The sequence below is a fragment of the Quercus suber genome, unplaced genomic scaffold, assembly GCF_002906115.3.
Source record: "Quercus suber isolate HL8 unplaced genomic scaffold, Cork oak 2.0 scaffold_213, whole genome shotgun sequence".
Taxonomy (NCBI): Eukaryota; Viridiplantae; Streptophyta; class Magnoliopsida; order Fagales; family Fagaceae; genus Quercus; species Quercus suber.
Window position 1 is genome coordinate 926,984 of NW_027069671.1, and position 12,448 is coordinate 939,431.

Consider the following 12,448-nt stretch of genomic DNA (forward strand, 5'->3'; position numbering starts at 1 on the left):
GCATCATCATAAATATTATAAAGAATTTGACCATCAACCTCTGCTTAAGTGTAATGACGTTGAGCTTGAATAATTAGATCAAAATCATCCTTATTTCTTAGGACCTAACATCGTCATCACATCACTTATCATGAAGATTTATAATATCTCATTACATAACAGTAGGTCTAACCATCTAAGAAATATCTCATTACATTACAAGCTTACATCTGTAATTAAAATGTATTACGTTACTTATCAATGAAACAAAAAGGACCAAATTAAAACAACATAATTTTAGTTTAACTCACAACATTATTCTTCATTAACTGTGATTTGAAATAGTGCATCATTCATATGAACTATTGATGAAAAAGAAACTTCTTCAAGTTCAACCCTATTCATATCACACTCATAAGAAATTGTCGATGATGCCTCTTAGCTACTTTGCCTCTCTTTTGCAAGTTTATAAGGGGGGGAAATTGGGAGAAATGAAAATAAAGTCTTTCAAATTTAATACCACAAATACAATTTGATGTGAATAACACAAAATTTCAACTAGTTGGTAACTTAACAATTGTAGAATATGGCAATAAATAGAGCATGTCACAGTAATAATCACAATTGAGAATTGACTTTCTCTTTGTTGGATCAACTTGAGAAACAAACTTTAATTACTAGCACATTATTTAAAAATCAGAGAACATATATAAGAACTTGTAATCATACATTCAAAGGAATCTTAGCAATTGTTAATTTTTCAACTAAACAATCCAATGAGTTATCATCTCGGATTTCTGAATAGAATACGTGCTTGCTCTCAAAAAGATTATGACATTTCTGTATGACATGTGGAATTTTTTTTTTTAATTAGAACTAGGCATTAAGATGATATTTATTGTATCCTCACCTCTATATTACCATTGAGCTGTAAAATGAGAACTTTCATCCACAACCTCAAACGTCACCACAATCTTACAGATATAACACACAAGTTAGACTATCAAAATTAAATATACAAAAAATAGCATAGCACCTCAAATTAAAATTTACCTTAACGTGAGCATCATCATAAATATTATAAAGAATTTGACCATCAACCTCTGCTTTAGTGTAATGGCGTCAAGTTTGAATAATTTGATCAAAATCATCCTTACTTCTTAGGACCTAACATCGTCATCACATCACTTATCATGAAGATTTATAATATCTCATTACATAACAGTAGGTCTAACCATCTAAGAAATATCTCATTACATTACAAGCTTACATCTGTAATTAAAATGTATTACGTTACTTATCAATGAAACAAAAATGACCAAATTAAAACAACATAATTTTAGTTTAACTCACAACATTACTCTTCATTAACTATGATTTGAAATAGAGCTTCATTCATATGAAATGTCGATGAAAAAGAAAATTATTTAACTTTAACTTCATTCGTATCACACTCAGAAGAAATTGTCAATGATGTCTCACAGGTACTAATCCTCTCTTCTGCAAGTTTCTAAGAGGGAAAAATAAGAGAAATGAAAATAAAGCTTTTCAAATTTAAAAACACTAATACAATTTGATACGAATAACACAAAATTTCAACTTGCTGGTAACATAACAAATGTAAAATATGGCAATAAATAGAGCATGTCATAGTAATCATCATAGTTGGGAATTGACTTTCTCTTTGCTGTATCAACCTGGAAAACAAACTTTAATTACCATCACATTATATAAAAATCAAAGAATGCTTATAATAACTTGAAATCATAAATTTAAAGGAATCCTAGCAATTGTTAATTTTTCAACCAAACAATCCAATGGGTTATCATCCCGGATTTCTGAATAGAATATCCGCTTGCTCTTGATAAGATTATGAGATTTCTATATGACATGTGGAAAAAAAATTTAATTAGAACTAGGTATTAGCAAGCTAAATATTGAGGATCAAAATCAATTAAGAGATGGTGTTAAGATGATGCTTATTGTATCCTTGGCTCTATAATACCATTTAGCTGTAAAATAAAAATTTTCATCCACAGCCTTAAAAATCTTCACAATCTTGCAAATATGGCTAGGCTTTCCTTTAGCAGCCTAAACACAACAAACAAACGAACAAAAATACAAGTTAGACTATCAAATTAAAATATACAATAAATAGCATAACACTTCAAATTAAAACTTACCTTAACATGAGCATCACCATAAAGATTATAAATAATTCGACCATCAACCTCTATTTGAGTGTAATGGCGTCAAGCTTGAATAATTTGATCAGAATCTTCCTTACTTCTTATGACCTAACATCATCATCACATCACTTATCAAGAAGATTTGTAATATCTCATTACATAACAGTTGGTCTAACAATTTAAGAAATATCTCATTACATTACAATCCTACATCTATAATTAAAATATATTACATTACTCATCAATGAAACGAAATAGATGTTTGAATAAGTGTTTGAATATATTACTCATCTATAATTAAAATATATTACATCTCATAAAGTGTTTGAATAAACACAAAATAGATGTGATAATGCCTACCAAAACTAAGATAATATTGTACTTTTAAACTATTATAAGGTATTTTTGTCATTTTATAGGTTTCAAGGGTATTTTAGCCATTTTATAGGTTTTAGGGGTACTTCAGTCATTTTTTAAGTTTAGGGAGTATTTTGGTAATTTTTAGATTTCAAGGGTATTTCAGTCATAAAATGTAAATAAGTAAAATTTATAAAATATCATAAAATTTGAACAATGAAATTGTAAAAGAAAAGAATCATCAAAATATATTATTTTAATCAAAATAGCAATTTTAATATTTGGAGCTTTGGTAATAGAGTTCAACCAAGGGTATAGTTAATTTTACCAATCCTTTGTTGCAAGACTTTGGGCCTTATGGGTGGACTAATTCTTGCCAAAGACCTTAGAATTACTAATTTGATGGTAGAATTAGATGTTCTAAGTTGAATGTTGTTCAGTTAAACCTTTTCTTTCTGATTGCAGGATCTTATTAAGTATATTTATTGTAAGGCAAACTAGTATGCTGATGCACTTAAAACTTGGGCCGATACTACCAGTTCTTTTGCGTAACTTTATTATCATTGCTTGCAGTGGAGAATTTGCTAACTTTTGATAAGGGTGAGCTAAGTTGTAATAGACTACTAGCCTTATTACATGCGCGAGCGCATGCAATGAGGCTTTTGATTTTTTAGTGGTGGTAGAAAAAAAAATTTATGTTTTATTTATTTATTTATTTTTGATATATAATTTTTATTTTGAGAATCTAATTTATAAGTGGATAAATAAATCTGAAAATCAACAAAAGAGTGGCCTTATTTTTTAGGCAATGTTTTAATAGAAGTTAAGGTTATATTTTTACCGGATTATCTTTTAATTTTGTTTCTACTTAAACATAAAGATGTAGGGGGTATTTTAGAAAGAAAAAAAAAATTCGGTCCAAATAGGGAAAGTCCCTTAAATAGTAGTATAGATATTAACATCTAATATTATGCCATCCTTAAAATTAAAAAATAAAAATAAATAACAAATCCAAAACGACGCCGTGGAGGCTCTACTAACGGAAACTGGAGGTCAACGACGTGGAAACTGGAAACGAACCTGAAATAGCGTGTGAGAGAGGTCAGTAATAGATTCAGTGCGTCAGTCACGGTCTACAAAGCGGAGCTCTCAGTTTCTGAAGCTCTCAAAAATAAAGAATGGCGGTTCATCGTCTAATTCAATTTCCAATCCTATTTCTAATTCCCGCCTTATTATTACTATTCCCTTCTCTCTTCGCTCTCTCAGTTTCAGAAACCACATGTTTGCCTCCACACAACGACGACAACCACATAGCGTGCGAATTGCACCAAATCAAGATCAAGATCTCTCAATTAGGTATTTTACCATTTTTTTCCATTTCCATAATTACTTTCTTTTACTTTCTCTCTAAATTTTTTAGCATATGCGATTAGATATAGCTTAAATTCAATAACGCTGATTGTCAATTTCATTTTGTATGTGCATAGTATTAACTATTAACTAGTATTAAGTTGTTTCGTTCTGTTCTTAATATCAGGGTTTTACGATTAGGCATTTTCGTTTGTTGTTTAATTTATGGGATTAGTAATAATTGAAAACAGAATCAATACTTGAAGAAAGCATGCAATATCTAAATCAGAAAAGCCTTTACCTCAAAGAGCGTGAGGAGATAATTGAGGCCATGTCACGTAAGATCCAATCTCTGCAGTCTACTCTAGATGCTATAAAGGTTCGTTTCACCTCCACTTTTGGGGGTTTAATTATTGTGTTTAGTACAAACTCTAGTTATTTTTCTTGTCTGTTATATCATATGCACTTTCTTTCTCTTTATCATCTACGTATCGATTTGAGTTCGTTATTAGTTTAGACAAACAATTTGCCATTTTTATGCGCACTAGAACTACTACGATATTTTTTTTTATTTCAAATTCTTTGAGTAAAGGGCTCTGATTAATTTCACCGACATTATTGTGTTTTTCAATTAGTCTTGCATTGCAGCTCTTGCTTATAATCAAGTTTCCTGAAAGATCTCTCTTTTTAGTTCCAAGTTAGCTTTTAGTCCTGATTTGGTCTCATCAATTCAGTATGTAATTAATTTACTCTTTTGCATGAAGACAGCGATGTATGGCTACAGCTGAAATTTCATGCATAAATGCTTCCTCACATGTGTTATGTGACATGACCATGAAGTAATTTTTGCATTGCAGAATGAATCGACACGGGCTGATGAAAGGCTCGGTGCTTTAGAAGAAGAGGTATACTTTTGTGTTGTTTGATTTGCGTTTTCTCTTTCAATGTTACCTCTGTTGTTTTAAAAGAGATGATGATAAAAGCAGCAGAGTTGATTGGATACTTATATGAAAGTTCACTGATTTGAGAAGTAGATTTGGCAATGCTTAGGTACGAAGTCTTTGGGCTGCATCAAGAAAGAGCAACTTTGATATTTATAATTTAGAATCTAAAGCACAAGATGCTGAGAACAGACTGGAAAAGGTTACTTCACAAGTTGAAAAGGTCATTACTCAAACTTGTCCAATTTTTTTCTTATTTTATTAGATGAATGAGTTGTGGGCCCTGATGCATTTTTGTTTGAGTGGCTTCACATATGCTTTGGTGCATCTATACCATGGTTTTAAAGTGCATGGAACACAGAGATGATCTTTGACTCTTTTCTACCATAAAGATTCCAATTCCAATGTATATTATACCTTATGTAATTTTTAAAGTTTCTAAAATTTTCAATGAACGAGATGGTAATAGTTGTTGGCATGGGCATATAATAATGAAGAACTGTGGTTATTTGAAAATGATTTTAATATTAATTGCCTATTGTCTTTAATAAAGGTCTAGCTGCAAAGAAGGAGTTCTTATAAACCATACAAATAGGTATCCAGCTTTGTAAGAGAATAGGAAGCTCTAGTGAGTAACAGATAGTCAGTGTTGTTTCTTACAAGCCTTTTCAACAAGTTTCTAGTGCTTAACATGTGCCAAGACTATGCAACAGAAATATTTGGTAAAAATTAGAAACAAGAGGCAATTCTGCAGTCGCATCTTTTTGGCTAACTTCCATTTTTTGTCATAAGCCGACTGTGGCCTGTGTGGTTGAAATCAACTATATTAAGATTAAAAGAATACAGAATTTCCTTATTTGTTGCATTTGATGTTTATATTGCATCTGTATACTCTGTGCTGAAACACAAATCTATAAGCAGTCAAATCTCCACCCTCTAGACCAATAAATAAATACAATAATTTTTGGTCAGAGATAAAGATTTTAAGGACCAACTAATTTAAGAAGCAGCAGTGAGATTTTGATTACTTGCTCCTTAGTTTCTCTAAAGATACAAAACCCTGCATTGGGTGTTATTTTTCTCAGGAGTGCTGCTGAAATATCTACTAATCAGATAAAATGCCTCAAAATATATATTTCTTTTATATTGACCAACTTTTATTGGTCTATTGAACAAAAAAAATATATGCTGTCTGTGAAGACTCGTTCTTTTAGAATAATTTTGGCCACTAATTTCAATTGTTTCTTTTCTTTGCTTAGATGTCTGACATTGTTACAGAGCAATGGATTCAAATTCAGCAGCTTGAGCAGGCACTTCAAATTGCTGAAGTATATCTACTGAAAATAACTCTAGTTATATGATAAATTCACCATTTTTTAGAAAGTCAACATTTATATAGAGGTGTTTTGGTACTGCCCTAATCTCTTTTTTCTTTGCTTGGCTTCGTAGATGAGGGCATTGAGGGCTCGAAGGCAAGTAGGCTATACAAGATGTACGTTCTTGAAGGTATATTGACTATTTCAAAGTTGTTCAGAGTTCAGACATTTTGCTTTGCATTCAAATACATACCCATGCAATATCAACAGTCATACCATCAAGCATTCTCAACAACCAGAGGCGTTTCTCATCTTTGCATATTCATTCTAATATCTTGGTCTTAATTGAACTTTTTTGTGCATTGTAGTTCGTCAACAACCGTTTTGGAAATCATCCTCAAAATTTGTTTAGCATGCTGGATCCTTATGCATTTGGCAAAGGGTCTTCCTTAAATTCCTACATCTCTCAAGCTCTGCATCAGTTGAAAAGAGGATTCATTGTAGCTAAAAAGTATCACCATCAGGTCTGTATTAAGTACCTTTCTTGTTAATTTATTGTAAGGTTTGCAAAGGAAATTTCAGTTTTATAATAGAGATTATGAAGAAATTTTGAAATAAAGTATGATATTGTTTTAAGTTGTGTGCTTTTATATCATACTAATTAAAAATTTTCTTTCTTTTTTATCATAATATTCTAAAGTTTTCTTGAAACTGATGCACTGAAGTATCAAGTAAAATTTATTTTCTTTTTAGGCACAAACTACTTAACTTCAGCACTTAATTGAAGATCTCAACCAAATCATCTGTGCTTAAGCAGTACAGCTCTGTGACACTATTGCCATAAGATTGCAAAATTTGTCCTATATTGTTTGATGATCTCTTCCAACCTCCAAAAGTATTAGTCATGGAGCTGTGAAATATTAAATATAGCTAACCGTTGTACTGTGCTATTTGATCTCATTCAGCTGGCCCATACATGATGATTTCATAGACTTATGTATTGGGGCATGCCTCATTGTTTGCAATTGTTACAACCAAAGAGTGCCAAAGGATTTTTTTTATTTATTAAATATTTTTTTGTAAATTTATTCCCTTGACCTCATCTTATTTGGAATTGGGTCTTAATATTTTGTTCTCAATTATATTCTTTATCTAGAAGGTAAAGACATGAACATGACAGAAATATTTTGCTCTCTATGTGACTGTTCAGCATGTGAACTATAAGGTCATGACATTTTGGAGGAATTTCAAAGCTATTAGAACTTTTCAAAATTTTTAAACTTAATATTTTCATATTTTTACAATATATTAAATGTTTGTATAAATATTGCAAGTATATGCTATATGCATATGGATATTGTGTTTCCTAGCAACACCAGCGTTGTGCCATCTGTATAAGATGCACCTATAGTCTAGTCATTGCCTAGATAAAAATATCAATGTGGTTATTAATTATGAACTCATAATTTCTTTATCAGTTGCAAGGTTTCATCAAACAAGAAATGGAAAGAAATGAATTTACTGCAGCTTATGCCAACAGTGAATTGGTTTTCTTTTTGGTATGTTGTGTATTGCCTCCTGAATCTTGGAAGTTTTCTTCACTTAGCTTTTTCTAATAAATGCATCTACATCTCAGTATTTTCTTGTGACCCTTATTAAATTTGCAAATATGCAGGCTTCTGCTCTAATTACTTTCCCAATAATGGGTGCATGGGTGTTCCTTTCATCACAATTCAGCTAGTTGGACAATGCTTTTTTTATAAGAGAAGAATGGAGTTAGTTCCTGTTTTACTATTCTTCTTTTGTAATTGTCAATGCTCCCATAGCCAGTGACATATTTTGATTCAGACATTTGTCCATATAATCTCTCTAAAGTGGATCCATTTTCATTGTCACTATACCTACAGTTAAAATTAGGTCTGCCTGTGTAGGACTAGATCTTGGAGAATGTGATTTCTGTTTCAACGATTGTTGCAGAAGCAAATCTGATAGCTATGGTGATTAGGATCAGTGCTGTACATGTCTTGTTCTGGATTATGGCAGTAGATTAATGGTCGCAGAATAATATAAATAGCAGCTTTAAAATTTGAGGCCATTGCCAATATGCTGTGGCTCAAATGGCATTCCACCTTGATTGTGGTGAGAGGTCATGGGTTTGATCCCACTTATATGCATGAGTTACTTTCACAACGTTTAGGATGGGTTATACACATAGACTGCACTTTGTAGATTGGTTATAATCTTGCTATATTGCAACTGCCTGCTTGCTTTGGTGTTTCTGCTTTTACCTTTTTCATTTCTCACTATTTTATATAGAACATGTTTAACTGAAGTCACTGAATGCTTCTCTGTATTTTCTCAACGCCTCTGTTACATTCAGGAGGGAAAAAAAATATTGTTTTATGTTTTAGGCTTGGTAAGTAGAACTGAAACACTTACCAAAGCGAAAAGAAATTTGAAACTGATAGGATGGGTTCAATCTTGTGGGTTTCAGCCAGAAAATTGTGAGAGCCATATTAACCATATGTTTTTGTAAGGAAATTATGTAACAACTCTTGGTTAAGGTTAAAAATAAATAAATAAATAAAGCATTTCCCTCTGCAAGAATCCCAAGCGTAACTGATTTGAATTACGTGAAACTTTTTTTTTTTACCCCAATGAAGAGGCTTAATTTCACAAAATTTCTAAGAAAATCCAAAATATGCATATCTTTGAGTTTTTTAACAAGATCTTATACAGTTATACCGTACAAATATTCCCATTGCAATTTTCAGAAGGATATATAATTCTCCTCAGTTCACTATCATTATCATAGAGATCCTTCATTTGTGAATTGTCACATTGGTATTGTCAAGTAACTCTTGCAAATGCAGTTATCCTTATACATCTCAATATCTGGACACAGTTTTCTTTGATTGTTTTATTATCACTTATCAGTCAGATCAACAAGGATTTTGTGACTTTAGAGAGAGAGAGAGAGAGAGAGAGAGAGAGAGAGAAAGAGAGTGGTCACCAAGTGGGTAATGCAAAATGCACATGTGGTGAAACATGGATTATTGGAGATGGACATACAAATAGTGCTGGAATTCAAATGTACGCATCTTTTGGACGTATTAGGGAGGCTAGATGATAAGACGAATGCCTGATGAGGGTGGAGAATCAGGTGTTGTTTGTTGGAATGAGATGGTTGATTTTGTTAAGGGAAGATTTATAATTTCCGTACCAAATTTAGTTGGTTTTAATCACAATTAATTCAACCCGCTACCCATACATTTTCAATTGCTACATTTGAATTCCTTAATGTTTAGACTAAAATGAAATTGTGAAGTTCCATCCAAAAACAAACAAATTAACCTTTTTATTTTAATCAAATTTTAGGAGGTCAAGATGTAACAATTAGAAAGTTTACATAACTAACTAAATTGTGAACTAAGAGCTTATCCACAAAATACAAAAATGACTAACTTAGATTAAACTATAACGGTTTTATTTTAGTCCAAGTTTTTAGAGAGAGAAAGAGAGAGAGAAGATGAGGTGAGAGGAAAAAAGTGGAGTCTGGACATTAAACATCCAAATTCCCTTTAGGAGAAAAGAAAATTTATAAATTATGGATGAGATCAAATCACAAGGCCAGGGTCCGTTACCTTTAATTTAACCTTCCATATATTGTCAAAGAGACCATAATCCTTGACCAGCTAGCATAATATGATTGAATGTTAGCACTAAATGAATGTACACTACCTTACCAATTTAAGTAGAGAATGTATTCAACCATATGTACTTCAGTACTTGGGCTGATAGGTTGAGATCACACCCTTACCCACATGCAGCGCACGCAAAGGGAAACAGTCAATTAATATTACTTTAATCTAACAACTTGAGTAGAGGATATTATATTGGAATTACATGCAACTACCTACTGCAATAAAAAATACTAGGTTCAAAAAATAAATCCCCAAAGTCAAAGTCGTGTGGGCTGGGCAAAAGTAGCCTTAAAAGTGAACCCGCCAATAGTGCTCTGTATTTCACATCCTCTTCCCTGTTGTTTTTCTTGTTTTTTCCAATCTCTAAAATGAATCCTAACGAGTCCAACACCAAATAAACTTCTCCACCTGAGGGGCAGTGGTTGTTTTCAAGATGTGACCAGCTGTAAGGGGGTCCTCCATTTAAAAAAAAAAAAAAAGAACTTTATACAGAAATATATAGTATGATCTTGTTTGAACTTCTAACGGTGCAACATGCATAAATTGCAAATTCTATATTGAATTGTTTTGAACATATATGCTGAAATCGAAGTATATAAGTAAGTTATAAAGTGTAAGATTTTTGTTTTGAACGTCATTTGGTACGTATATCTCTTACTACAACAAAACTGTATCAAAAAAACTAGGTTACCCGCAAACTTAACAATTCTATTGTTTTTCTCTCTCTCTCTCTCTCTCTCTCTCTCTCAAAGGCTGTGTTACCTGCTGGTGTCCCTGCATTACCTTTGGCGCACTGCTGAGATAGCTGACAAGGAGAACACGTTAGTATGCAAATTCTACTAAAAAGAATATTTGGAGCAATTATATATATGTATGCTTGTGCTTATAGATTTAGTTTCTTTAATTTGTTTTGTTTCATGCTTGCCTATCTTTTTTGGAATTGGCGCATGTATGTATACATGCACATACCAAGCCAAACTAAGAGCCCACTATAAACGGAGCTACAGTTTAACATTGGGGGCAATGGCCCCCTGATATTTTGAAAATGTATATGTATATAATATAATTATATATAAATGAGCTTGATTTAAAAGTTAGGCTCGAGAAAAATTAACTGGCCCCCTCCAAAATCTTGGCCCTTTAAACAAAAAAATGCTCAAACAATACACAGATCAGCCCAGACTATTGCACTCTAAACCCAAAAATGGCCCAAACAACACCATAAATTTGCTCAAATAAAATCCATTTCAACCTAAACAATATTAAAATTTTAAAAATAGTAAGCCCTTTTAGACTGTGATAACAAAAAAAACCATTTACAACCTAACTTATTCGTAATTGATTCTCAAAAAAAAAAAAAAAAAAAAAAAAAACCCAGTTGAAGGGAGAGTTGAAGAGAATCTGCAGGCTGATGCCTCATCGCCATCACCAGCAGCCACGCATTTACACTTTGCTCATTCATCGTTGCTAGTCAAATCTCCATTATCATTGCAAGTATTTTTCTCTTCTTGCATTTTGCGACGCCTGACTCTCTGGCCAGTGAGTTGGTGATTCATTTGATTTTCTCTCTTCCTCCATACGCATTAATGTGTTTTGTCTATTTCTTGGAATCTTTTTACATACTAATTTATGTATTTTGACTTTGTATCTCTCTGTCTGAGAGACTGTCTTTTATGTGTGACTTATTTTTCTATTGAGATATGCTGTAAAATTGTGTGGTGTCAATAGTGGGACGGGAGTTGGTAGAAGCAGTTGATTGGATAACACTATTGGTATTGGGATAACAGTTGGTGTGGGCTGGGGCAATGGGCAAGTGTGGCTGAATAATTAAATAAAAACAAAGCCAAACAATTGCATAAAATGTCACACAAACTTAACTAAATAAAATTGTGACACTTACCCACATTTGTGACTCATAGTGCTATAACTTGCTAATAAATTCATAATATACAAATCCATAAATTGCAAACTGATTTTATAAATTGATAAGTAATGAATTTATACCTTTAGAAAAGTAAAAAATTATACTTAATGCATTATGCATGGTGCTATATTCATGTTTACTTTGTAATAATAATTATTCCTTCTATGACAATCATTGATGATTTTTTAGATTTAAAAGAATGTCTAGTTCCCTTTTCATAGATGATTGAAATATAATAAATAAATAAAACGATAGTTGATTTTTATTCCTTATATTCATAGATGATTGAAATATAATAACTATATAGAAGAATTTATATAGTTATTTTTATAATTTTTTTTTGAGAGAATTTCAACCTATGTCATCCGCTCTTGATGATAGCTCTATCATCAGACCAAGACACCAATCCGTTTTTTGGTGTAGGCCAAAATTGAACTTCAAATCTCTTATTCAACCATCAAAGACTTTACCAGTTGAGCTAACTGGAACCTACTTTTATAAATTTGATATAAGAAATTATTCTTTTAGTAGTCCAAATATCTTTTATATCACTAAGAAGAGTTTAATGGGCTAAATGTATTTTTTTTACTTTTTTAAATTATATGTGGTGCACAAGTTATTCAAATTTATTTTTCCAAAATTTATATGAAAATGTATTGATTAGATATGGTATTCTTGCTTGAATTTA

The 12,448-nt window shown here is 31.7% G+C and overlaps 1 protein-coding gene across 2 annotated transcripts; it reads left to right on the forward strand.

The window, feature by feature from the left end:
- Positions 1-3,616: 3,616 nt before the first annotated feature.
- On the forward strand, positions 3,617-8,027 carry LOC112026089 (uncharacterized). 2 transcript variants are annotated; one of them, XM_024058769.2, is made up of 9 exons: positions 3,618-3,881; positions 4,127-4,254; positions 4,733-4,780; positions 4,926-5,039; positions 6,076-6,144; positions 6,266-6,322; positions 6,501-6,656; positions 7,611-7,691; positions 7,808-8,027. In XM_024058769.2, exons 1-9 carry the CDS (start codon positions 3,704-3,706, stop codon positions 7,871-7,873), a joined length of 897 nt encoding a protein of 298 aa, XP_023914537.2. In that variant the 5' UTR covers positions 3,618-3,703; the 3' UTR covers positions 7,874-8,027. The 2 variants fall into 2 exon arrangements, with proteins under 2 accessions (XP_023914538.2, XP_023914537.2); XM_024058770.2 differs by lacking the exon at positions 7,611-7,691 and having other exon boundaries at positions 3,617-3,881.
- The last annotated feature ends 4,421 nt before the right edge of the window (positions 8,028-12,448 follow it).